Below are 27,873 nucleotides of genomic sequence, written 5' to 3'. Positions count from 1 at the left end.
CTTAGTTAACATGCCTCTTCAAGAATGGAGAAGGTAAGAAATCTCCCTGCTATATGACCTGGTTCTAGTTTTTCAGAATCTTACTAAGTCTAGGCTACACATACAAAGTCTAGGCTACTCATACAGGCCATGGGGTTGATGGAACAGATAGGTAAGCAGACAGATGGATGGATAGATAGATAGATATGTAGATAGATAGGCAGATAACAGATAAATGTAGAAAGAGAGAGAAGGAGATCTCTATTTCTATCTCTGTATGTATGTCTATATTTGTAGTTACATTATCTGTATCTATATCTGGTCTGCTTTTAACAAATGTGATACCACAAGGTTTTTTCTCCCCATTTTATCAAAAACTTGCTGAAAACACCATTTTAATAAAATTGTCGTGCTATTCTCTCATGCATTTGTACTTAACGATGATTTGCCAACCATTAACATATCATTAAGCAACTGATGTCCTTTCGCCTTTTGGCCACATCTTTTAAATAAAGCTTTGCCCACATTTCAGAATATTTTTTTCAGAAAGTGTACCAGAAGGCCAATTACTAGGGCAAAGGCCATAAACATTTTTAATATTCTTGATACTTATTGCAAAATTGCTTTGCAGTGAAGTGGTGTTCCTTCCTTTGGGGTTCAATCCCAAGACAATTCTTTGTAGCAAGAGAAGAAAGAAATAAGGTCATGGAGATCAGTGGGAGTATTAGTGTTCAACTGCCACCAGCAGCAAGTAATGAATATTTCCTTGTGAAAAAGCTCAATGCCATGCATAACGATTACATAATATGTAGGTAATTCAAGAAATCTCTGGCTCAATCTTTCTGGAACCCCAACATTTAAGTGCAATTTGGGTATTAAATTATCCATTCATGCACTGAGTTGAAGGTATCTCTGTCTCCTCTATTCTCTGATTTGTTTCTGCTGACCTGCACACTTGAGTGTTTAGTTCAGAGATAATTTTCAATAAACTGTTGTCACTTGAAAATAAACAGTCTGGACAATGTATGGTTCATTTGGAACACTGAGAAAATAAACAACCTAGGATATGCTTCCTTCCTGTTTTTACAGCCCTTTTTGGAATGTGTGTTCCAGATATTTCCCCTTCTTCACCAGAGAAGAAGGTTTTATTTAAAATAAAGCTGTTTATTTGGCACTTCTGGGCAGCTCTTTTTTGAAGAACCACAGCAATGGGTGGCTTTGGAGCCCATCTTCGAAGGAATCAATTCATCCTCCTGGTGCTCTTTCTTTTGCAAATTCAGAGTCTGGGTCTGGACGTTGATAGTCGTCCTACGACTGAAGTCTGTGCCACACACACAGTTTCACCAGGACCCAAAGGTGAGGAAAGAAAAATGAAATGTTCATATCTAGTAAGTAAGCTCTTACTTCATCTCTCAACCCCACTCTAGCCCCCAATGACTTTCTCTACTCCCCTCCTTAGAGTTCTCTCACTTTCCTTCTATTTTAGAAAAATCAATGTCTTGTTACTTATTTTAAAATCTCCCTTGATGTTAGGTAAGAGAACGTGGGGAGGCGCTGGAAGGCCTCCAGGGATGTGATGGAATTCACCCAGGGCAGGGGGAAGTTTCATCTTCCATGCTGCTCCAGGGGAGATACACAAGCAAGACATTCAGGAATCCTTTCCTTAAGAACATCTCTGTTCATGGGCTGTTTTTACTCCAACTGCTTTCTCAGGCTGATTTTGGTAAAGCTACTAGACAAAAGCTCAGTAAAGTAAAAATGAATTCTTTCATATATTTCATAAATTAATGGGCTTCTGGGTTCCAATGAAGAGGAAAATTTTCATCAAGGATTGGAGGTGGCATAGAAATGAACATTTCTTTATTTGAAAGTGGAGTTTTAGGGCCAAGTGCCTTCAGCTGAAGGATGATAGAATATTGCAAACATTTTTTTTTCAAGTAGAGCCAAGGTCCAAATGCGCTTCAGGCAATTGGTTGGTAAAAAATGCTGCTGTTTTCCTGGTTTCAGCTCTGACCCTTTTGTTCTGAAAGTGGTCACTGCAGTACAAATTGGTGCTCCCTCATTAGTAATTCATGCTATGTTTCTCCAGGCTACATGGTGGAAGAATTGCATCTGCTTAAAATTTTAAGTAGGAAAAAAAGGGTCTTTAAAAAAAAAAAATAGAAAAACATTGCCCCATGCTTGTCAGTTATTTAAATGTGTATTGCTTAAAGTGCATTTTTCTTAATCAGTGAATTAATTTCCTCCTAAGATTGCAATCCAAGTTTTAACCTTTGATACCATAAAATAAATGCAGGGAAGAACAATGAGGCCTTGGGGCTTCCAAATAATTTCTTGGGTGAATAAATGAATAATGCGAGGGTAAATGTTCAGAAAACAAAGTTTCAATTAGAAATAAAGTACTTAAAACCATTACTGGACTTTTCATAGAATAGAGGAAACTTTGTATTATTCCTTGGGTTTCATGGAAAATGCTAAAAATTAAAATTTTTCTGTCCCTTCAAATGGGAGAATCCATTTTAGAATAGAACTGTTAAGCAGTTTTCCTTGCAGAGAAACTGCAACTTTCAAACTGGAAGAAGAATGGACAAAGAATTGTTCAAATAATGTCCAAAATATCGTCCAATTCAACAATTCTATTCATTCCAACTCAGCCAACGTATATTGAATACCTATTAAGTGCTAAGCACTATTTTAGGCACAAGCGATGCATTAAATTATATGCATTAGTGTCATGAGCAATGGAGATGTAAATAATTTACGAGGGAGAGCAGAGGGCAATTAATATTTGCTGGATTCCAGCGTGGGGTCCACTATGAGTCTTCCAACCCTCATTTTTTAACTTAACACAAAACTTCTCCCTTCCCATTAGAAACTCTAAGGTTTCAGACAGTGGAAACCTCTTTAACTCTCTTCCTGAGCCTGTGTAGAAATTATGAGATGATTACAAGCAGAAATGTGACAGAATGAAGAAGCAAGTGCTCCTGGGGAAGAAAGACTTGGGAAGAAGCCCTCTAGAACTCTGGGTTTCAGAACTAAGTTATGGACTTGGTATGATTTCTTCTTCCCCTAGAACCTGGGGACTTGGCATCAAATGGGTTCTCAGTGGCTTTCTTATTAAAAAGATTCCAAGATTCTGGAACGTACTAAATGCCAACTAAGTCCCAGGCATCATGTGGGATTCTAAAGGTTTCAAGCTAAGGAAGAACTTGTCTTAGAACTTGTACCTACATTGAAAGCTGGTGTTAGAGTGCAAACTCTTGGGGTCAGTTAACTCATTTTTAATTTGCAAATTGCCTGTATGGGTACCACATGCATAACATCAAAAACCTATTTATCACTGCCCTTCCTCTGTTCTGTGTCCTGTGCTAGACATTGTGGATACACCAAAACACAAGGCATGGTATTTTGTCTTCTCTCAAGATATAAACTGCCATCTACTCTACTTCCTCCTGTCATGAACACCGTGACAGTCCTCCCCACCCATGAATAAGGCAGATTTGTATATTTATCTCTACAAAATGACAAAGAAAAAAAAAAAAGCTTGATGGCTAAGCAAACATTTTAAACATTTTAAAGAACTGCTTTTGCTTTTGTTTAATATATTTTTTTAAGAGCAAGCTGGTCTATATTTTTCTCCATGGCTAATCATCTCAATACCCTATTTATCAGCACTGTGCACAGAAACTTCCAGATACTCTGAGAAACAAACAATAAAAGGAGTTTTCCCTAAATTCATTTGGGAGACTTGGAATTTAATAAAAATATAGAGAGTTGCAAATGGAAAACCATTAATGCTACTCTGTCATATAATGTATTGTCTAAGACAGACACACCATTTTTTATTGCATTACTTCCCAAGCTTGACTTAGTGGGAAAAAAAGACATTGGATTGAATCTGCTTGATCTTCAGTATGGTATTACATCTGTTTATGCTTCAGTTTCTTTATTTGCAAAATGAGCTTCATCACAGACCTCTTTTAAGAATAACATCGGATAATCAAAGTGAACTTTAAGCTGTGTAGACATTATGAATAGATACTTAACAGATTCTATTTATCTTTCCTTCTCCTTCCTATTTGTCTAAGTCTGTTGAGTAGTAATTTTGAGAATGAGTATTGCTCTAGTTGTAAAAAAATTCTTCATTGAAAGCCATTTTTATTTTTCTTTCTATGCCTTAAACTTATTATTTTATGCTGCTTAGTAGGAAAATGTTCTCTTCTTTTTTCCCCCACGTTGGTGGTTTCTTTAACCAATTTGTGTGAAATTCTGACCTCTAGTGGTTTTACTTGAAAACAGCAATGACAAGAAATTTTAACAAGAACTGTTAAAAAGAAATGTAAAACCAATAAGCAATATTTGGGTGATGCTTCACAATTTCCAAGGAACTTTCAAATACATTATCTTGTTTAAGTTTCACAGTTTTCCTACGTGGTAGCAATTACTTTAACCTTAAAGGTAAGGAAACAGTCTCTATGAGGCCAAGTGGAGGTCCCAAGGTCTTCCACGTAGATGTTGCACAGTCATGCAATTTGAACTTGACCCCTGGCCTTCTGGCTCTGTGTCCACAATCATTCCATGACATCTACTAGAGTCTATTAGAATCATGTTTGGAAATACAGCCCACTGACCCCTTTTTGATAAATGGATAGGACTCTGCCTCAGAACATGGAATTTATGCAAGCTCACAGCCCAACATTGTACTGGACCCTAAAACATGCTGAAAGTGATGACGTGCCTCCTCTTTGATAATGAACTCCATCACTTCATTCGTTTGTTTGGAAATTAATGATATTTCACCCTATTGCTTATTTTGGTTTTTGGTTTAGGAGGTTTTTCTTTCAATGAAATTTGGGTGTATGTCCATGTATGTGGTCTTAAAGCTCCTTTGCGATCCATCTGGCTTCTCCCAACTTCTCCCACCTCAAACTACTTGTCCAATTGTAGTTTGCTTCAGGCATCCTTGCTTTGTCTCCCATTCCCGACCCAGGATTTTCGCACTTGATGTTCCCTCTGTCTGACCCAAACTTGCCCCAGGTCTTCCCAAGGAGAGTTCCTTCTTCTCATTCTGGTTTTAGCTCAAATGCCATTTGCACAGTGGGGCCTTGCCTGACGACCCCCTTCACTCTTTGTCATAGTTCCCAAGATATTTTGTTGTTATTTTCACAGACTTATTACTAAATGAAATCCCTTGTGTTTTTATATATCTACAGTCAGTCCTAGAATACAAGCTTCATGAAAGCAGGGACCCTGTTCATCTTGCTGAGTGTGTTTTCCTGCTGTCTAGAAGAGTTCCTGACACATAGCGATTGCTCAATAAATTTTTTTTTTTTTTTTAAGTTACAGTCACTGTAATTCTTATTCCCTCTCCCTCCCTCTACTTCTTTCCTCCATTAGCCTTCTGGAGACTGGGCTGTGAGTTTTAATTTTATTTATTTATTTATTTATTTATTTATTTATTTATTTATTTATGGCTGTGTTGGATCTTCGTTTCTGTGCGAGGGCTTTCTCTAGTTGCGGCAAGTGGGAGCCACTCTTCATCGCGGTGCGCGGGCCTCTCACTATCGCGGCCTCTCTTTTTGCAGAGCACAGGCTCCAGACGCACAGGCTCAGTAATTGTGGCTCACGGGCCTAGTTGCTCTGCGGCATGTGGGATCTTCCCAGACCAGGGCTCGAACCCGTGTCCCCTGCATTGGCAGGAAGATTCTCAACCACTGCGCCACCAGGGAAGCCCTCAATAAATATTTTTGATGAAATAAACAAACCCAAATTTTCCAAGATCCCCTGACCGTTCCTTGAAAATACTTTCCAAGGATGTCTTGCAGTTCCCCAAAATGTGTTGCAATGCTTCCAAGAAAACAGCTGGTCTTGGGAGACACTGTCATTGTACCACTTCAGTGGTCAAAGAACTTTCCCACCAGTGGCCACTGGTTTTCTCTAAGCACAGCCGTGCCACCGCTTCCCTGGTACCCCTGTCTCAACCTGGCCTGGCCACTAACTCAGTGCCCTTCCCTCAGTAAGGAAGGCTTTCCTTTGCTTCTGAGGGCACTGCAACTCCTACAAGTAACCATCTTGACTCCACGCAACTGGCCTGTGATGAACTCATGGGGCCAAGAAAGGCTCTCTCCCCTTCAGCATGACTGTAATGACCACCTCAATCATGGTGGCGGCAACAGCAATACTAACACACATTGAATAGATGCCATTGACCCGGCCCTGCGTGAGTGCTATCCGGCCAGTTTTAAGTTGAACTATCTCAATAGACTTTGAGAAAGAAGGCATTATAATTCTCATCTGACAGATGAGGAAACCGAGGTTCAGAACTATTAAGTCACTAGCCTAAGGTCACACAGCTGGAAGGTGGCAGGTTGGAACCCAATTCAATTCTAGTTGGACTTCAGGCTCCAATCAGAATGCTAAACCGTCTAATCAGCTGGAGGGGCCCCTAAGCAGTGTTGACTGCATCACAGGATTTTACAGGGCAGGATGAAACAGCTACTTTAGTTTTTGCTTAAAGCTCCTATTGGTCCCTATGGAACCCATGCATGGGTGGTCCAGGGCCCACATCTAAGTGCCAGACACTACGAGGTACATGTGGCTTTGCCAGGACGTTATCCTGTGTCTTACGGGATAGTTTCTTTCCCAGAAAACCCCTTACCTCTAGGAAATGGACTTCAATCTGGCCAGTATTTTTTCTGAACATGGCTCTGGATCCCAGCAATTGACACACTTGAGTTATTTCCCAGAAGTGTTCTCAGCCTCCAAACAGATGGCCAGTATGCCGAGCAAGGTCTGGGTCACTTTCGCACTCCAGTCAGAAGTCTCACTATGTGGAAAGTAACTGTCAGAGTTTATTTGGTTTAACCCCAGTTATTTTTACATTTGTGTAAACTGAAGCCCAGAGAGGTAAAATCACTTGTTCTAGGTCACACAGCTGTTCATTGGTGGCAGAGCTAAAACTCCTCTTCCAGATTCCCAAGCCAGTCATTGTTTCATTCCGCCGTGTTCTACCGTTGTCCTCACGTTTTATCATCCTCATTAGGCATGAAATGATCCTTCCTTCGGTTTTATAAATTAACATTAGAAAAGGAGGTCAATGTATAAACATGGTACAGAATTGTTTTAGCTCGGTCACCTTGGTACAAATTAAGTTGCTGATTTCTTTCTGGTGACTTTATCGGAGAGGTTAAGCAAGTAGGTATTTTCCCAAAACCTTTTTTTAAATTGTATTAATTCACTGGATTCTTTCATTAAGAGTTTTAATATGTATGTTATGCATAAGGTCAGACCAAAATTTTAAGAGGCTTGGCTTTTTCAACTTTATATTCCAATGGATGGATGTTCTGAACCAATTTTTCTCCTCTTTTTCCCTTTGAATAGATGCCAAGAAAACATTTCAAGGTTAGGTCACCAGGGGAGGAATAAAAGTCCAGTCAATCAAAGTGTGGGCAAAGATGAGTGAGGATGTAATAACCAAAAATTAAAAAAAAAAAAAAATTAGTTTGTTTCATTTAAGAAAGTTGTATCCTTTACCTATACCATTTCTCTCCCCAGCTCACTTACATAATAATTTGGCTATATATCAATCGTTACTAGGGACTGTAGTAATAGGTGCTTGCATGTTGGTAAAGGTCATGGGCTTTGGAGACAGAATCTATGGTTTTGAATTTGAGCTCCGCCACTTACCTACCTATGTGATCTGAAGTCTCAGTGTCCTCATTTTTTAAATGGAGATAATTTTATTGCCAATCTCAACAGCTTAATTTGAAAATTAAGACATGTTTAGCGTACAGCTCAGCTATCATCATTTTTTTTCATTAGCTTCCATTGCTATTACTAGTCACCATAAGCCTTCTCTCCCACATCCCTAAACAAAGGCTCATAGGTTGTAACGTTGGTTCTACAAACAGAAATCTACCAGGGAAATGCACCACCTTGTACTCCTTGCTGCCATTTCCTACCTATTTTAGTCTCACTGCAAAGTCAACTTTTATTCATCAGACACTCACGAACTTGAGACCACCCTTTCTCTTCACTAATGTTGCTTTCTTTCTGTAGTTCTCCAGTTGAGCCTGGGGCTTCTTATCAATTAAATAGGAATAATAATAGTGTAAATACACCCTAGTAGGATTAAATGAATTAAGACAGAAAAAACCAAGCCTCAGTCCTCTTATCTGTAACATGGGTTAATAATGGTATGACTACTTCATAGGATTGTGATGAGGAGGAATCAGCTAAGCCACATAAAGCATTTAGCACCATCTCTGACACATTGTTAAGGACTCTTTAACTATTAGAAAACCACAGATTAGCAAAACCCAAGGGAGAATGAGAATTATTTTTCCATTTTTCCTTCTTCTTCTTTTTTTTCCTTTAAGGAATATTTTCCTTTAGCCAGTGTCTGTGCCCTAGGTAGGCAATTCTGTTGGCCTTAGGTCATTAGCCATATGTGTAGGCCAGATACAACTTAGGTGTCTCTTTTTATTTGTGTTTATGAAATACTACTTCTGGAAACTTTCTAATTCTGTTAGAAATGGTTTTATTTGGCCTCTACCTCTTTTCAGGATATTCCAACTGATAACCAGTCTGTCTGGTTTTCACACTGCTATATGATCTGCAATATTCTATAGTTTTCCAAAATTCTTTCAGTTATATTTTACAGCTTTCTCTGCTCTTTTATAAAAGAATTATAAATATATGCGGTTAAAATCTGACACTCAGAGACTCAATTCAAGTAACATCTGAATAATTTAATTGTTTTCAAATTGTTTATCGTGATTGTTCTTGATTTGAAAACTCTGGAAGCATCCTTTCAGGTCTCTTGACAGTGCTTGTATCTGTGAAATAAATCATATAAATACGAGTCTTTAGAATTTACAAAGGGTTTATCCATTATTTCGCTTTAGCTCCACTGACGTATTATAGGAATCATTATCCCTATTAAAGAGAAGGAAACTAAAGCACAGTACTCTTGTTTGTGACCCTTCTGAAGGTCATTTATGTAACATATCACCCAGGGATGGGTGTATGTGTAAGACATTACAATATTGGTTGCAGTCAAAAATATTTTACATGGTGTTGTTCTGCCTGGCCTGAGATGAGTGAGGATGAGAAAAAGATTTTGATATTCAGAGCCAATAGCTATGACAATGTCATCTCTCTCTCATCAGACCACATGCTGAGTGACCAAATGACAGGACAACCAAAAGGAAGAGGCCCATATGTCCAATGGGAAGTTGGCAGCAAGTGTGACAATGTGCTCCAGACCAAAATGAGAGTCCCCAAAGAGACTGGGAGACTTTGATACACCACAAAGGAGCGTCTCTGGAACTGTTTTATCAGTGTTGCCCTAGCACTTGAAGAACAAGGCTGGGCAATGCCACCAATGATCTCGGGGAAAAGCCAGTACTAGACCATAGGCACAGACCAAATACACTGAAATAAAGCTCACCTAGAGTGTACAAAGGCAAGGGATATGACCTGCCTGCCTACATTAGAGTACTCCTAAGGGGACATTATATTTTTATTAAAATGGGCAATTTTTGATTAACATATACATAGGTATCTAGATCTATATTGAGAAATAAAATATTGCCTGTCATATCAGTAAACAAAGGATGTCACAGTTATCAGCGATTACAGATTGCAGCCACCTCCAAAGGCCAGCTGGTGAGCCCTGAGGGAACACAGGAAGGAAAGAATACCTGCCATCCAGCAGCCATCAGACTGCAGCCGCTCCCAACGGTGAGCCCTGAGGAAACTCAAGATGAGAAAACACAGGATACTGGCCCCAGAGAGCTGAGGTGCATATCAAAGGAATGATTTCTGTGAGCCCAGACCCTTGCATCTTCCCATACATAGAAAGGCACTAAATTCCTAAACTTGAGATATCTAGTTTTCTTTCATAAACAGTAATCTTTTGTTCCGACTACCTGCCCTTTGTTGCAAAACTCCTATATATCCTAGCTCCCCCCTCGCCTCCTCGCAACAGTTTTCTCGGGGTTACCTGAGATGCTGCCTTCGGCGCTTGAAGTCCTCAGTTTGTCTGCCAAATAAAACATAACTCTCCACTTTTAGGTTGTACATATTTTTTAATCAACAATATCTATATCTATATCTATCATCTCCTGATGATCAAGGAAAGCAATACCATGTTGGTATTATTCTAATGTTGCCCAACAACACTAACATGGGACTTTTTCCTGCTCCCTCTTTCCGATTGACTAACATTTTAACTCTGAACAAATGAACGTATGCAAAACTGAAATGTCCAGCATTCACAGCTCCCAAGGTGTCCCTGTGCCTTCCTAAAACGTTTTATTACTGGGAACTGAAGCTACCCAAATGCATCGTTCCACTGCCTGTCCTCCTATATCCCTTTCTGTCTCACCTTTCGGCATTAGGTTAGGGCGCAGTGCTCTGCCATGTCAAAAAACATCACTAATGTAACAAAGTTACTGACTCAATTTTCTTGCCAGGAGAGACCTAGTCTTGGAGCAGGGGTGTCCAGTGGAAGAGGAACTAAGTGTCGTTCTACCTCCTTTTAGGTAAATAGGAGTGATCTTTTAATAAGGAAGAAGACAGAATGATTTCCCCTATCCCAGCTCCAGTGGCTTCTATGTAAATATTCATATGCTTCATGATGCTTTGTTAACCTAATTTTCATTGTACCTTGGGTTTTCTTTTTTCTTCTTTCTCTCTCTTTCTTTCTTTCTTTTTTAAATTTTTTTCCCCAGGTTTCATAGCTATTCTGTAGAAGTGATATTTATCAGGTCTGAGCAGCCAAATGATCATTTAAACCAGAGCAGCCAATGGAAGTTTTTGAGTAGGAGAATGATGTAATTAAATTTGTTTTTCAGGCAGATAAATCTCTTGGAAGGGGTGATGATAGACTGAAGGATGTGAGAAGCTCCTGGTGCAACATGAATTAAAAACAAGGGATGCATTAAGGCTGTCGGGAGAGGGAGAAGAGGGTGTATTAGAGAGAGATTTCAGAAGCAAAATGGCAGATTATAATGAGTTCCAAACTGTGTTTGAGCCACCTATGAACATCCAGATGGAAAAGTCCAATAGGCAGTTGAAAATAGACATCATAAATACTCTTTAGGCATTTTTTCTTAATAAAAGCTCATCACATGACCTGTAGCCTCGACTCTTAGTTTTTATATTTTGTCTTATTTAGTGATAGCAGGGAGGACTGCCTTTCTCACAGATAGTTGGGATATCCATGGACCAGGACATTCGTTTATATAATAGCAGTTATGACTTACACTTAATAACAACACTACTCTTTTTCTTTAAATTTTTTTCTGCCCCACTTTGTACTGAAAGAAAATTTAGACAGAATATTGTATGTTACATCTATAGAGTATTGTAAACATTTCAATGCCAGATACACAAATCTCTGGAAGCAAAAGTATATATCAGGGCTTCCCTGGTGGCGCAGTGGTTGAGAGTCTGCCTGCCAATGCAGGGGACACGGGTTCGAGCCCTGGTCTGGGAAGATCCCACATGCCGCAGAGCAGCTAGGCCAGAGAGCCACAATTACTGAGCCTGCGCGTCTGGAGCCTGTGCTCCGCAACGAGAGGCCGCGACAGTGAGAGGCCCGCGCACTGCGATGAGGAGTGGCCCCCACTTGCCACAACTAGAGAAAGCCCTCGCACAGAAACGAAGACCCAACACAGCCATAAATAAAATAAATAAATAAATAAAATTAAAAAAAAAAAAAAAAGTATATATCAGCCAGGGCATGGCAAATCCGCACAGCCAAGGTGTGAGCTAAAAGATGCATTGCTTCTCCTTGGCCTCTTCTTTTTATCCCTCTAATTTCTTTTCTTTTTTCTTTCTTTCTTTTTTGAGGGGGGTTTCTCATTCTCTTTATTTTATTGTTTTTTTGATTGAAGTATAGTTCATTTACAATGTTGTGTTAGTTTCAGGTGTACATATATATGTATATATATCCAAGATATACATATATATTTTTTTCAGATTCTTTTCCCTTATAGGTTATTAGAAAATATGTATCCCTCTAATTTCCAGTGGCTAGGAACTCTGGGGGCCGATTGGATGATGCCGTCATAAGGTAATATTTGCTGAGTGCTAACTGCATTCCAGGCACCGTTTGGCCCTTCACATGTATCATCACATTTACTCCTCTCCGCAGCACCCTGGGGAAGAGATTTCACTGTTCTGATTTACTAACGAGGAAACTGAGGCTGAAGGAATTGAAGTAGTTGCAAAATCTCACAGCCAGTGAGTGCTGATCCCAGATGCCCTGTTCTTAACCACTGCATTGCATTGCAGAAACACAGCACTCAGTCCTAGGTGGATGGGATACCTCCTCCTTGCATTTGTTTCTGCTGACCTGGCTGTGAATGCATTTGAATAATGAATGATATGTTCAGGCAGAAGAAAACCTGCTCCACAAAACTTAATGTTGTATTTTTCATTAAGGATAATGTTAGGTGTGTTTTGCCTTTTGTTTTTTTCCTCCCTGTTACTCAGACATGCAGTGACTGCAGAAGACTTGCAGGTTCCAAGTAGGAATTCTTTTTAAACAAAATAAGCCTGAAAACAAAGAGTGGGTGCTTTGTAATTCAAGTAGGAAAGATTGCAGGATTCTTGAAATTCTCACTTTTCTTTGCTAGGTTACACAGGAGTGAGGTGAAGGGGGAATGAAGTTTATGGGTCCCTGGAATGAGGGGGGCACAGTAAAGGGACTGGCTGACAACATGCCATGTATACTAACAACCCAGCTAGGGCCGTATCAAGCACCCGATAAACATTAGCTGTTATCATTATTGACGTTGATATTATTATTATTATTGTGATAAATTAGTCACAATATACATATCTCCTTACATTTTGTATTTCCTTGCATTTGTTTAGCATATTAATATTGAAAAAGCACTTCCATTTTATTTTCTTATTTGATATGTTATCTTGTCATCTGAGGAGAGAGCAGTAGAGATGAGTAAAAGCCTAGTCTCCTTACCCCTACATCATTGATCTTTCCAAAGGCTCACCTTGTTAGACTCCAACAAAGCAGGCAGTAATTTCCATTTCAGAAGATTCATGACATTTACAAGACCTTGCTTGGTGCCTCCTTCCCACCAAACTTTTCGGCTTAGATCATGTCTTGTCCGAGCTAATGTTGTATCCCTAGGATCCAGCACAGAACTTGGTAGCTGGTAGAAATTCAGTAAATATTTGTCCAAGGAATGAATGATTGAGCACATTGTGAAGTTTGAACAGCTCTTGAGAACAAAGTGTAGAATGTCTGCCCTTATCACAAGGAACTTACATTCTGAAGTTAAATAACAATGCATTTTTAAATAATACTTCAAGGCAGCAATTAGAAAGTAGTAACAAGGAGCCAGATGGTGAATTACCAAGGAAATAATCCTACCAGTAAATTCAGATAATTTAGAATTTAATTTGAGATGACTCATTGGTACGACTTATAAAAGGAGAAAAGGGCCACAGTTCCTTTATATTATTTATAATTTATTTTTTAAATCATAAGAGTAATTCAGGCTTGTCGTAACACATAGCATGTATAAGTGTGTACAAAATAAAGATATATAAAGAAAAAGCTAATGATCTCTCTTTTCACTGTGACGCTTCCCTTTACAGATCCAAATCTCTCCTGTAACCATCATTAATAGCTTGGTATTAACACTTTTCTCTATATTTGTTCTGTTCATTTGTTCTTTCTTCTAAATGGGATCATATGCATATGACTCTCTAAGAGGCATTCTTTACATAATATAACATGGAGCTCACTCCTTATTCAGAGATCTTTCTCATTATTTTTAGTAGTTGCACAATATTCCTCATATTTTCATCAGTCTCGTGATGATAAACTTTCAGATTGTTTATGGTTTTTTTGTTTTTGCCACTACAAGCAAACATTCTCATGTATACATTTGTTCTTACAGTTAAGTCCCATAAAATAGGTTCGCTAAGGTAAAATAGAGTATGTGGATTTTTTATTTTAATCATGATTGACAGATTATTTTGCAGAAATGTTGTAGCAATTTATGTTGCCAAAAGCAATGACCGAGTGCTTTCTGTAGCTATGGCAACTTCAGATGCAATTAATCTTTTGTAATTATTACTAAATATGATGGAAAAATATGATATTGACATTTACATGTATATGTTTTTCTGACTAATAGTGAGTCTGGGCATTTTCATCCATCATTTACTATTTATATTTTTAGATTACCTTTTAATTTCATTTGTTGTCTTTTTATTGCAAAGCAATTTGCAAAAACTTTTTGTACATTAAAAATATTAAATTTTTTACGTCTTAGTGTTTGATTTTTTTCCTTGTCTCTCATATTTTTGTTGATAAACTTTATATATCTATGTGGCATCTTTTGTCATATAAAGACTTTTAATTTCTCATATGGTCATATATGTCTTTTATTTTATAACTTTTTCCCCTGAGGAGATGAATTTCAAACACAAAACCATGTACCTTTCAGTGGGAGCAAACATTGAAAGACATTTTAATGAACAATGAATAGACAAGTTGGGCAGGAATAGAAGGTTATGCAGGTCAATGTCAGAAAATAATGCCAGAAAGTTCCATTGATACCAGTCTGTGAAAGTCCAAACACTAGACTAATTAGTTTGGACTTGGCCTATAAACACAGAGGAACTGCTGAAATGTTTTGAATGGGGCAGCTTTATAATGAAAATGTGATTTTATACAGATTAGTTTGCAGGATGGTTTGAAAAAGTGAAGTTCAGATCCAAAGAAACCAATATTTCAACAACTATGTATAGAACAGACACGATTCTAGGCCCTTGGAACCACCAGTGAATAAAACACCATGAAGACCATTTAGGGCTCACCTGCAAGGAACACGGGTTAGTGTACGAGGACAGGAAGAGGTAAAACAATGGCAGTAGAGATGGAAGGAAAAAGAAAGGATGGACGTGAGAAAAAATAAGAATCAAGGTGGGAGTTAGGAAGGAGGAAGAGTCAAAGCCAATTTGGGTATTGAGCCTGGGGGATTGGAGCATGGCAGTGATATTGGAAGATGGGTAAATCAGAAGAGGAAACAAAAATATGAAGTGGAGGGAACAGTAGAGACAGATATTTGTGTACAGATCTTACTCAACTTACAATGCAGTTGCATCCTGATAAACCCTTCCTAAGTGGAAAATATCATAGTTGAAAGTGCATTTAATACACCTAACCTAGGGAACACCATAGCTTAGCCTAGCCTGCCTTAGACATGCTCAGAACACTTACATTAGCCTACAGTTGGGCAAAATTATCTTTTAAAAAATAAAGTGTTGAATATCTCATGTAATTTATTAACTACTGTACTGAAAGTGAAAAACAGATTACATGAAATTTCTAAAAATCTTATATGTTCTGGTATAATGTTATAAGTAATAATCCTAGTTAAAAAAAAAAAAAAAAAAAGAAAGTGAAAAACAGAACGGTTGTCTGGGTACAGAGGGTTGTCAGTGCATTGATTGTTTACCCTCATGATTGCATGGCTGACTGGGAACTGCAGCTCACTGCCACCACCCAGCCTCAAGAGAAAGTATCATATTGCATATCGCTAGCCTAGGAAAAGAGCAAAATTCAAAATCTGAAGTACAGTTTCTACTGAATGCATATCACTTTTGCATCACTGTAAAGTCAAAAAATTGTTGCATCAAACCATCGTAAATCGGGGACTGTCTGTATTTGCCTGGGCTGCCTTACTAGATGATAAGCCTTTCCCATAGACTCCCCCACCCCCAGCAGGCTGAAGTCAGTTCATTAATCAGCCATTATTAAGAATGACATTTCAATCAATTAGTAATTAATTTGACTGTATTTTCATTAACCTCACATTTATCCATCTTGTTTTTAAGGATGTTATTCCTTTTACTTTGAAACCTTTATTGAGAAATTGCATGTAAGACCCTGTACCAAGTACTAGGGATACAAAGAAAATAATATATCATCCCCAACCCGTCCCATCATCTGTGACACAATGTGGTGGATGCTATGAAGTCCGAGGGGAATTACCTGCAGAGAATGAGATTAATCCAGACTGCTAAAGAGGGAGATGGGGGCAGATGCTGAGAAGACTCTTGGGTAGAGGAGGTGACACGTTAGCTGGACCTACAGGGTGCATGGAATTGGACAAAAGATTAAAATCCACATGAATTTTATTGATGAGAACGTTTTAGTATCAGCCTGCCCTAATATATTGACAAATTTGTATTTTAGGTTATTTTCTTCTGCACTTACCTTGAGATATAGTTTATTCTGGTGGAGCCCAAGGATAGGGATCTCGTTTACTTCTTCTGGTGAAAGAATACGGGAGAGTTTTAGGTGTGAGCAGGCAGAGTTAGATGTTTTCTCCTTTATGTTTCCATAACTGCTACTTTTCCAGCATCTATCACAGTAATTATGTTTACTCGCGCATTCTCTCCTGAAGTTTTGATCTCCTCATAAGAAGATCCTGATCAGTGCCTAGTAGTTATAATAGTAAGGAAACTTGTGTTTGCAAGTGAAACAAAGCCAAATCATACAAACAAAAGAGAGAAGAGGAATTTATAGACTCATGTAACAGGAAGGGTTTCAGGCAGAGCTATATCCAGGCTCAAGTGATGTGATCAGAATCAAACACACCTTGGTTCTCTTTTCCCCTATAATGACTTCATTTTAAAGAAGGTTCTTATTTTGTGGTGCTAAAATAGATTCAGATACTTCAGTAATAGTCTATCCTCTCTGCAACCCCTGCAGAAAGAGCAAGTCTCTGTCTTGAAATTCATAACTGTCTGAGTGATTGAGGAGACTTATCTACCAATTGAAATTTGTTGGCTCTCATTGGGCCACATGTCCATTGCTGAACCAGTTACTGTGGAGAAGGTTCAAACTACATGGATTGAGAATAAGCTAGTATTGTTTCCTATGGCAAGTTGTGGGGCCGTTACCAGAAGCACAGGTAGAAGCTCCCAGGTAGGTGAAAGTTACAGATTTTGTGGATTAATGAGTCCCCCTCAGTGCAAGGGACTCCTCTATGAATTTTGCCATCCATAGTATTATGTAATATTACAGTAACTCCATGAGACACGTGTAACTATCTTAATTTTCCAGAAAATTGAAGCAGAGGGGATAATTATTTAGTATAAGATTAGAGAGCTGTTAAGTGGAGATTTAGAATTTGCACCTAGATCTCTGTGATTATGATTCCGTTTGCTAGGGCTGCCATAACAAAATATCACAAACTGGGGGGCTTAAACAACAGAAGTTTATTGTCTTACAGTTCTAGAGACTGGAAGTCCAAGGTCAAAGAGTTGGCAGATTTGGTCTCTGTTAGCCAAGACCTCTCTCCTTGGCTTGCAGTTGGCTGTCTTCTCACTGTGTCCTTACATGGCCTTTTCAGAGATGTGTGCACGCATCCCTCATGTTCCTTTGCGTGTCCAAATTTCCTCTTCACATAAGAACACCAGTCAGATTGGATTAGAACTGCCCTAAAAGCCACAATTTAAATTAACCACCTTTTTAAAAGCCTTATCTCCAAATATAGTTCCATTCTGATGTGCTGGGGTAGGGCTTCAACATATGGATTTGGGGGAGAAGATACAATTCAGCCCATAACAGACTATAAAACTCCTGTTCTGTTCATTGCACCAAGCAAAAAAAAATCAGCAAAAATACATAGATGAAGCAATGACAACTTGTTAATTGTTAAAGATACCTCAGTATCTTTAATGGGTGTATATTTACTTAGCTATCTTTGCGTGAAAATCTTCATAGTAATGAGTAAAAAAAATGCATAGTCAAATAAAAAAGTAAGTAATGATTTTAAAATAAGGATTGAGATAGGTTCAAAAGAGATTACCTTTCATCGTCATCATCATCATCATTTTTGTACCTCCATTCTGTTCTCATTAAAACAAGAATAGATGAGTTTACCAAGCACCAGACACTGTGCTGAACACCTCTCATGCATTGTCTCCTTTAGTCCCTGACAATCCCTTGACGTAAGGATTTTTTCCTCCATTTTACGGATGAAACTGAGACTCAGAGAAATGAAATGACTTTTTCCAGAGCTCTTTTCTCCAGTGCAGTGCACTCCTTTTTCCTTAGGGCAAGCCTTGTGAATGTGACTGAGTTGAAGGGATCCAGGACGTATGGGGAGGTAGGTCGAGGCACAGAGGGACTGGTAAGCTGGGTGAATAGAGGAAAGGCAAACAATAGCAGGTCCCAGGAAGGCCTAAAAGTTTTCTTTTTCCTTTTTTAAGAAAATTTGTATTGGAGTAGAGTTGATTTACAATGTTGTGTTAGTTTCAGGTGTACAGCAAAGTGAATCAATTATACATATACATATATATCCACTCTTTTTTAAGATTCTTTTCCCATATAGGTCATTTCAGAGTATTGAGTAGAGTTCCCTGTGCTCTACAGTAGGTCCTTATTAGTTATCTATTTTACATATAGTAGTGTGTACCTGTCAATCCCATCTCCCAACTTATCCCTCCCCTTCTTCTCCCCCGGTAACCATAAGTTTGTTTTCTACATCTGTGACTCTATTTCTGTTTTGTAAATAAGTTCATTTGTACCATTTTCTTTTTGATTTCACATATAAGCGATATCATAAGATATTTGTCTTTGTCTGACTTACTTCAGTCAGTATAACAATTTCTAGGTCCATCCATCTTGCTGCAAATAGCATTATTTTGTTCTTTTTTATGTTTCTGTGGAATAATGAGGTCGTGATTGAGGAAGGAAAAGTACTGGGATGTGGTCCACTTTGTGACCTTACTAGTGTATCTCATATATATGAGAGGTCCAGATGATAATTGATACAACTATGAAAATTTCCAAAAATGAAGATGCAATCAGCATACATGGAAAAAGGGCATAAGTAGGGTTGGGGAGGATATATTTTAGGTAGGAATCTGGCCTCATTGATAAAGCACACCATAACACCTGTATCACTCAATTCCAAGGCTGACCAGGAGAAGGACTGTTAACAACTTGCCCCCAGTCCATAAGATTATTCTGGCAGTGGGAAAAGTACAGCTTCCAGTGAATTTTCTTTAGCATTTCCAAAACCAATTCACTAAGTTTTAATAATTACTTCCTTTGAGCAGGGGTAATGATCTAGGTTCGGCTATTTCATTTCAAACTAGAATTTCATTTTAAAAGAGTTTTTGCTTTTGGGGGAAAAAAATTGTACCTAAGAAAAATTGGTCAGCTGTGTGCTCTGCTGGAATTCTGCTGGAGGGATTATCACAGCAAGCTGGTGGCCTGGCAGGAGCTGAAACCAATAATTTTTGTAAAACTGAAATTAGTTCATCACAGTTTATAGCTTTTCATTTAATTTTAAAATGTAAGTGGCTATTTTTAAAAGAAGGAAAGTAAGTCTAAATTGCCCTACTAATCCAATGAAATATTGCCAAGAGGGTAAAAGCAGACAACTGTGCGCCATGTGGGAGATCCTTTCCAAAGCCTGCTTTTATGCCTCTCTTCTGTTCTCATTAAAACAAGTCCCAAAGATCAAATGAAGCTGGGACCCAAGCTGAAGGCAAGGGTACACGTTGTTTACTTCATCGCTGCCAGCAGCCCTCTCACCACCGGGCTGGGATTCAGGCACACTGGTCAGAAGAATAATAATCCTGTTTTCACCCTCCCAGGTCTCCATCAGGAACCAACAGGGAGCAGCAAATGACTAAGTCACTCACCTGGCTGCCTCCAGTTAGATACTTGCTTGAAAATGAATGGGAAAGCTCATAAGAAGGGGGAGAGAAGACATAATAATGGCACCAATAATTCACATTAGTGTGGTTTTATGACTCACCAAACCACGTACATGTCTGCGTTTGATTTTGCCTTTTGGTAAGCAGGACACGCATCTTTGGTCCCGTTGTGCAGAATAGCAATCCCCAAACCCAGAAATGTTAAAACAGAAATGTGTTCCTAACCATACACCTTGTTCAGAACAAAAGCTTTGAAGGCATTTTCCCTGGTTTGAATTCTGGCTTTATTACTTATGAGCTATGTGACATTGGGAAGTGATTGAACCTCTCTTTGACCTCATTTTTTCATAAAATGGAGCTAAGAATAGTGTCCATCTTAAAGGTTTTTGTGGGGATCAAATGATAGGATGCATGTCCAGTACGAGGAACTCCTTTGGTGCTTAATATTCAATAAACATTACCATTATATTTGTAAAATGTTTTATGGCTCATAAAACATGTCTGGTTCAACTATATTTATTAAGCTCCAGGGCCACTTTGCTAAATTCTGGAGGTGGTAGAAACACTCATGCCCCGGTTATCCCACAGGTCACAGATGAGTATAAGGGATAGCAGAGATAAACAGACTCACTCAGTAGAAGGCGGTACTTTAAACAATGAAGATAATCAGAAGGAGAATTTAGCCCAGCCTGAGAGTGTCAGAGAGAACTTCCTGAAGGAAAATACTTTTCTAATTTTACCTTTATTAAAACTCTCTGAAAAAGGTATTATTTTGTCCATTCTACAAACGGATGAAACAAGGCTCAAGGTCAAGGACCTCCCAAGGTACCTCAGCTCATGAGTGGCAAAGCCAGGTCTTACTTATACTAAATTACCTCAAGGATACATTCCCTATGAATTAAGTCATTGAGACATTGAGCTGGTTTCATCTTCCCCACTATCCATCTTATTTCAAAAAGAACAAGACGCACTTTCTGTATCTCCACTTTTCTCCCTGAAAAATGTGGCACAGCGCCAAGTTCTGTAAAATCCACAGTCCGCTGAGAGTCACAGAATCCTAGACTAGAAGGAACAATTACTTGCTAGTAGGGATCTGGAGGGGCAGAGACATACATATTGTTGAATCCTAGTTCTACCACTCACAAGCTCTATGACAATAGGGTAACAACTTAACCTCGGTGAGTCTCAGTTTTTCCATTCAGAAAGTGGAGCAGTAATTGTTTCCACCTCCTAGAATTGCTGTGATGATCACATTAGCACAGTGCTGGCACACATGATAACATTCACTTGATAAACATTCACTTGATAAACATTCACTAATAACTTTAGCTAGAGAAACACCATCTAGTTCATCCACTTCACCCCACTGGTTTGATCACACAAATCATCTGTGCATCTTTTTTGAAATCCTTCCCCAGAAGGAGATACTAGAGTTTCATGTGTGAAGGGTTCCAATGCCTGACCAATCTCACAACCTGGAAATCTAACTGCTCCATTTAAAATATTATTTCATTTAAAATATTAACATTCTAAAAAATACAAAAAATAAAATATTGACATTCATTCTTAGAAAAAAGTAGAGAATGACTTGTTATGCTTTTTCTGGATAAATGAACGAACATCACAACATTCTGTCTCCCAAACTAATCTAATCTAATCCCGGGAATTTCATTTTTGTCTTACGAAGTCTGTTATCTACCACTTTCCACTGGTGATGACCAGGATACCTTCCTGTCCTGGGATTGCTGTGGGGATGAGGCAGGTAGCTCGTCTTAACAATATTGTCTGTTGGGCTCTTTCTTTTCAAAGCACCTTCACATGCTTACCTTGTTGATCCTAATACAACTGGGAGAGTTAGGGAGGGTGGGGATTATCTCTACACTAAGGATGAGGAAACTGAAGTATAAAGGAAAGAACAACGATAGCCACCATTGCTAAGCACTTATATTCCAGGTCTTTTTTTGTTAACTTTTATTTTATATTGGAATATAGTTGATTAACAATGTTGTGTAAGTTTCAGGTGTACAGCAACGTTCCAGGTCTTTCACACATAATATCTTATTTAAACTTATCAAGAGCCTTCTTTAGTAGGTGTTATTAGCTCAGTTTAGAGGAAAGGAGAATGAGGCTCATAAAGGGAGGTGACATAGCCAACTTTCTCCAGATACTGAACGGTAGAGCTGAGAAACTCCAGATCTACCTCACTCCAAAGCCAATAAGCTCAGTCACTGACTTTTGAAAATTTGATTAACCCATCAGTGACTAAAATGGCACTAAAATCCAGGATTCCTGATTCACAGTTCGGGACACCTTTCATCAAACCACTCCTTCAGTTCTTCCTGACTGGGCAAGTTGCTAGACCTAGACCCACCTATGACTAGAATAGCCTCTGCTCACACAGAACTGCTTTGCAGCTGTTCCCCATTCCTAGCTAATCTTCTGCTCTTATCTTCCAGGTCCATGCCTATGATTTGGGGGTTCTCAAGCATGCAGTCAGAGGGCTATAAAGTTATATATATGTTTACATATCTATCTATCTATTATATATGTATACAATGTATATATATTTACATAATATATAAATATAGATTTGTATTATATATTTATACGTATTGTGCATAGATATTCATGTACATGGATATATATACATGCACAGGCTTCCAGAATTTGCCAGATTCTCCAGCAAGAATAAAGATTTGCCAGGCCAAACAAACTTCTCAGGGATTTGCCAATAAGGGGAATTCTTTAAATATAGATTTCGATGTGTGTTGGTTCGCAATTTTGGGAATTTCCTCGGTGAAATCTGAAACTGGCCCCATACACAGAGATCAAGGGGAGATGAAGAAAGAGGCAGGCCACTCCAGATTGGTAGGTGAGAGGTTTAATAAGCAAGGGAAGTTACAAGGCTTGTCTTGAGTGGCCTTAAGACTAGTCGATCTCTGCACTCACCCACCAGAATCTTAAATGTTTATATAGATGCTTTAACTGGGTTCAGGCATGTATTCAGTCCAGGTGGCCTCAAGGCTGCATCCTTGAAATGGCTTGGGCTATGGGAGCTGGATGGAACATACATTCCAAGGACAGGGGAGAGGGTAAGGAACCTCTGATTGCCAGGGTCTAGCTTGCTGGTCAACCAGTGGTCACATCCTCTTGATTACCTCTTCCAACAACATGGGAGAAGTGAAAGAAAAATGTTAATGGGAGTTTCTTCTCTTTCCCTGAGTGTCCCGTTCACGTGGGCCTATAGACATAATCAAATCGAAGTTGTAAGGCCAGCACTGAGCCGAGGGATAGATTCTAACCATGTTCAGCTTTTCCTGGGGAGTCTGTGCTTATGTTACTATTTGAGCTGCTCCACTCATTCATTTTCCATTTCAAAAGGAGATGAGGGTGAAAAAGGAGATCCAGGAGAGGAGGGAAAGCATGGCAAAGTGGGACGCATGGGGCCGAAAGGTAGGTAACATGATATGACTTTGACACTTTTCTCTCTCTCTACTGGACTTGCCTTGGAAGTTAGCAGCTTTCATAACACCCTCTGCTCCAAAGATTCATGAGATGTGTTTCCTAAATGAATTTACTTGCCACCAGAGAGTTCCTATGAGATTGCCTGTCGACAAGACTTGGACACATTTCTCAAGCTTCATCCTTAGGGCTGGTGGGAGAGGAACACCCTGGGAGCCCTGGGGAATTGCAGTCTCTGGGAATATCTAAGGAACTCTGAGGTTTAGAAACACAGCCATGTTCATCGCTGTGTCCCCCCTCAGATGCCATGCTAAGCACCGCTGGCTGGTGGGCTTAGAGCGTGAGGAAGAAGATGCGCAACAGCAGAAAGAACTGTCTGACCCGCTGATTTACTCACTTTTCTCCAAGATCTCTTGGCAAATGGTGGGGTGTATATGGGAAGAACAGGAGAAAAGAAAATGAGAATATAACACAAAGGCTATTAGGGAATGGTTTTACTCCCAAGCCAAGACTCAGCCTCGCCAGAATACAGCTTCTAGATTGTGATGTGTAAGCGCGTGTCTTCCGAGCCCTAGAACTATTCCTTGCCATCTGCAACAAGGTAGTGGCCCTAGACCCCTGATTTTAAAATCTTCAGTAAGTTAAAGAGAGGAAAAGACTCATAGGATTTTGAGACTTCAATTTGAGAAAGGCTGATTTAAACTCTTCTTATTCTATAAATATGTATAATGAACCGCAAAATTATTCTCACAACTAGATAGCTTTACAACTGGTAAATATTTTGTAGGTAATCATAGATTAAAAATGCAAATTAGTAACAATTTTGTAGGAACCCCTCATTATATATTTTTAACCCCTGATTATATTTTAACTCAGGAACCCCTGATTATATTTTTTTGGATGAAAACTTGGTGGGACAATCTCTGATGTCCCTTTAATCACTAGGTTTTATGATTGTATGTTCCCTCCCCTTTAAAAAAATGGCTAAGATAGTCCAATTTGTTTTAAAGTAGCGAGGAAATAGAATCCCAAAGTGAAGCCAAACTGGATCTCAGGAGGAACAGAATTAGAATAAACGGCAAGAATTTTTTTGCTCAGCTCCTTATCTGACCTTTAGATTAAACATCCTCTGCTGTAGTCCTTTAGAAATATTGCATTTTAATATCATCAGGCCCAGGACTGTCACACTCACCCACATTTTAATTTTAATATGTACATTATAATGCTATTAAAATAGTTAATATAGCACAGGATGTATATTATATACCACAGATAGAAGAATGCACTTTTTGGTATTTCCTTCAAGTGAATATGATATACTAGGCACATCATTAAAGGGAATATAAAACCTTAGGATATAAAGATGACATGCTTTGCTTTTCAGGAATTAAAGGAGAACTGGGTGATGTAGGAGACCAAGGCAATATTGGCAAGACCGGGCCCATTGGCAAGAAGGGTAAGCTATATTTTACTATTCTCCAGTAGCAATTTAAAGCCAATTGAACCTACCCTCAATATATGTTGAAATGTTCTGTATCGTGAAAAATGATCCCTTTCCTTTCTTTTAAAACACGAGTTTTCTCTTTCCTCCTATCATGGGAGTTTCTTCCATACGTAAGCAATGTGTCTTTTAAAAAAGGCCTTGAGCAAAATTCAGCTGAAATTCAGGGACAGATTCAAACATAAAGTTCAGTTAGTCTCTACCCAGAACGCTCTCCTGGGGTCTACTGGTTACAATCCTTTATGCAATTAAAATGGGTGTCATGACCATGAAGCACACTCCGTTGTAGAAAACAATTATTCATAAAACTCAATGTAGCTGAGGATAGTATAATATTCCTTTTTAATGTGAGTGGAATAATAATAAGTCTGTGTCTGAGATCTATTAACAGGATAGGAATTTGAGGTGTGTGTATATACATCCTTTTGTTTTTAGTCATATCCTGACCCTGCACGTTCCTGCTTCAATATTATAAAACAGAGGTAGCCTCCCCTTTATTATCTAAGCACCCTATCCCATCTTCTTCTCCTAAAACACCACAATGGTAGCAGGTTCTTTTTTTTTTTTTAATAGATCTTTACTGGAGTATAATTGCTTCACAATACTGTGTTAGTTTCTGTTGTACACCAAAGTGAATCAGCCATATGCATACACATGTCCCCATATCTCCTCCCTCTTGAGCCTCCATCCCACCCTCCCTTATTGCTTCTGATATTCAGCAACTCGTACAGACATCGTTCTGTTGGTTTGAAGTTACAAAGCGATCTCCTTTTACCTGGATACACAATTTATTTGAGCATAGGAGAACGGGCTCAAGGGGGGATGATTTGCATCACAGGGGCATTTTAAGCAGATACTTGCTACACTGGAGCTCATCACAGTAGTAGTGGAAGGTGGCTACGAAATTATGACCTAAGTACAGTATTTACTCCAGTTAATTTTATGCAGTTATGATTTAATACTACAGCTTTACATTTGCTTACATTTCTCGCAACTGGGAATGGCACCATGTATGATCTATAGTCATGTCTGTAAGTTTTGATAAATTTTAACTTTTTATAATCAATTTGTGTATATTTTATGGTATAAATGATAAAATAGACTGGTATCTACATATATTTTATACATACATGACATACCTAACTTTTTCTTAATTTTTTTCAGTATTTCTAGGCTACATGGTTTATCTGTGAATTTTTTCAAATTGTTGCAAATCTCCCAAAACTTCCCCAATATATTTATATTAAAATTTTGCACATAAGTGAACCCGCACAGTTCAAACCCGTGTTGTTCAAGGGTCAACTGTATAATGCTGAATAACTACAGGACTACTATAGGAACCATGTCAGAGAGTAAAGCCAGATTGGTATGAAGAAGAACTGACCGAGGTCTTGAAGAATAGTAACATGTTTACAGAAATGGGGATAAAGCATTTGAGGAAGATGCAAGAGATACTTGTGCAAAGGTGCAGAGTGGGGAAACTCAGTGCTATGGGTAATAGAATTCTTCAGCCTTGATGTCCCCTGCAGCCTTCCATACGTGCTTGAGCAGCTGCATAATTAAACCAGCAGTGGCCAGAGGTGTGCTCTCCAGCTGTGGCCCCTCCCCTCTCATTCTGTGGCTTGGAACACCCTCCAACTCATTCCTTGGAAAAACTTCCTTCGACCTGCATTTGAGGGCAGAAACAGAAGGCAGTACCACTGGAAAGAACTTACTATGGTTACTTTTGATCCAGTGGCTTATATCCACCGTAGAGTGTATATTCACTTGAAGTTGAAATCCTCGTAGCTGAAGAAGAGCTACGCGGACTTATCATAGTTCATGGTCCTGCTGTAGGATGCACCTGTGGTGGTTTTACCAAGAAGCTGATGAAGTTTTGGCTTCAGAGCCCCGCACTTGTTTGGGTTTTTCCCCAGCCGCCAAGAGGAGCCTCAGCGATGGGTTCACGTGGCCACAAGTCTTGGTGAAATTTGTAAAGTAACCTTAACTCATCAAAATGGTGCCTCTCAACATTTTAAAAAATCAATGCCTTGCCAACAAGCCTTTTGAGATGTATCGCCCCCTTAATGAGATGTTTAGACATATTTTTCCTTCTTGCCCACCCCTCCGTGAAATTTTAACACCATCCATGGACTATATGTTATGTAGTTTGTGTATATTTATACTTTATATATTAAAAAAGAGTAAGATTTTTTTCAGCCCCCCTGCACTGACTTTTGCATCCATGAGGTGGTACTGTCCCCATTGGAATGCATGGATTAAGGGTACTGTCTCCTTTTGCTGTTTCCCAAGCATGCCAAGGTGCCTTCTTCTGCCCTCTGCCTTTGCTCAGACAGTTTCCTACCCCTACACACCTCTTAGTCCATCACTGTGTGTCAAAATGCCACTTATTCTTCAAGACCATGAAAAATAGACTCCTTTATAAAGCTTTTCCTGAGCCCTTCCTTTGTGCTCTCAACCTGAGTTTGAACATCTGTTAAGGTGTGAACATCTTCCATCATGGATTATTTGGGCTGCCATACAGCAGAATATTTGAACTCTTGAGGTTTGAAATCAGAATGATTGGGTTTCAATCCTGACTCAGTGTCTTTCTTGCCATGTGACCTTGTATACATTTCTTACTTATCTGTGCTTCAGTTCCCTCACGGACAAAATAAAGACAATAACAGCCTTAAAAAAAGAGAGAGAGAGAGAGAGAGCACTGTCTCCTGCTCCAACTTCCCTCCAACATACTTCTCCTTGTATCAGTTTGTGGAGTGTATACAAGTATTTTGGGAGCTAGCTAAGAAGAACTTGAGTGGGGGAAATATTTTGTTTGGACTTAATGAGATATATCTGTGTAGTTTTCAGTTACTTCCATGTACAGTTAAGTTCTTGCTAACAGTTCCAAAGTAGGAATAACTTCCAAGAATACTCCTACCACCGACTGTGCAGATCTATCCAAAGTCATAATGAAAAAGTGCAGGGGCGGAAGTCAGATCATTATAAGAATGTGTCCGGGGCATTCAGCCCAAGAAATGTGTCGATTGTGCAAAAGAAACAAGGCTTGAAATGTACCAGGCCAGAGTTAATCTGTGGAAAAAATTTTCAAATCTAACAGCTCAGATATGAACAAAACTTTACAGAGGTATTCTCAAAGTTGACAATATTCTTAATTTACATACACCATCAATAACAAGTTGTGAAGGTGAAAGTAACTTCTT

General features: G+C 38.9%; 1 protein-coding gene across 4 annotated transcripts in view; it reads left to right on the top strand.

Moving 5' to 3' along the window:
* The window catches only part of COLEC10 (collectin subfamily member 10), a 164,240-nt gene that overhangs the window by 123,870 nt on the left and 12,497 nt on the right, over positions 1–27,873 (top strand). For 2 of the 4 annotated variants that reach the window (XM_059901186.1, XM_059901184.1), the window contains exons 2-4: positions 1,260–1,335; positions 23,089–23,160; positions 24,554–24,625. In XM_059901186.1, the coding sequence (XP_059757169.1) occupies positions 23,148–23,160; positions 24,554–24,625 (85 nt within the window). In that variant the 5' untranslated portion in view covers positions 1,260–1,335; positions 23,089–23,147. Of the gene's footprint in view, positions 1–1,123; positions 1,336–23,088; positions 23,161–24,553; positions 24,626–27,873 lie in introns of those variants that run through there. The other 2 variants (XM_059901183.1, XM_059901185.1) reach the window with 2 other exon arrangements.

The sequence above is a fragment of the Balaenoptera ricei genome, chromosome 17 (assembly GCF_028023285.1).
Source record: "Balaenoptera ricei isolate mBalRic1 chromosome 17, mBalRic1.hap2, whole genome shotgun sequence".
Classification (NCBI taxonomy): domain Eukaryota; kingdom Metazoa; phylum Chordata; class Mammalia; order Artiodactyla; family Balaenopteridae; genus Balaenoptera; species Balaenoptera ricei.
The sequence above is the reverse complement of the archived record's forward strand: the minus strand, read 5'-3'. Positions and strand labels throughout refer to the sequence as shown.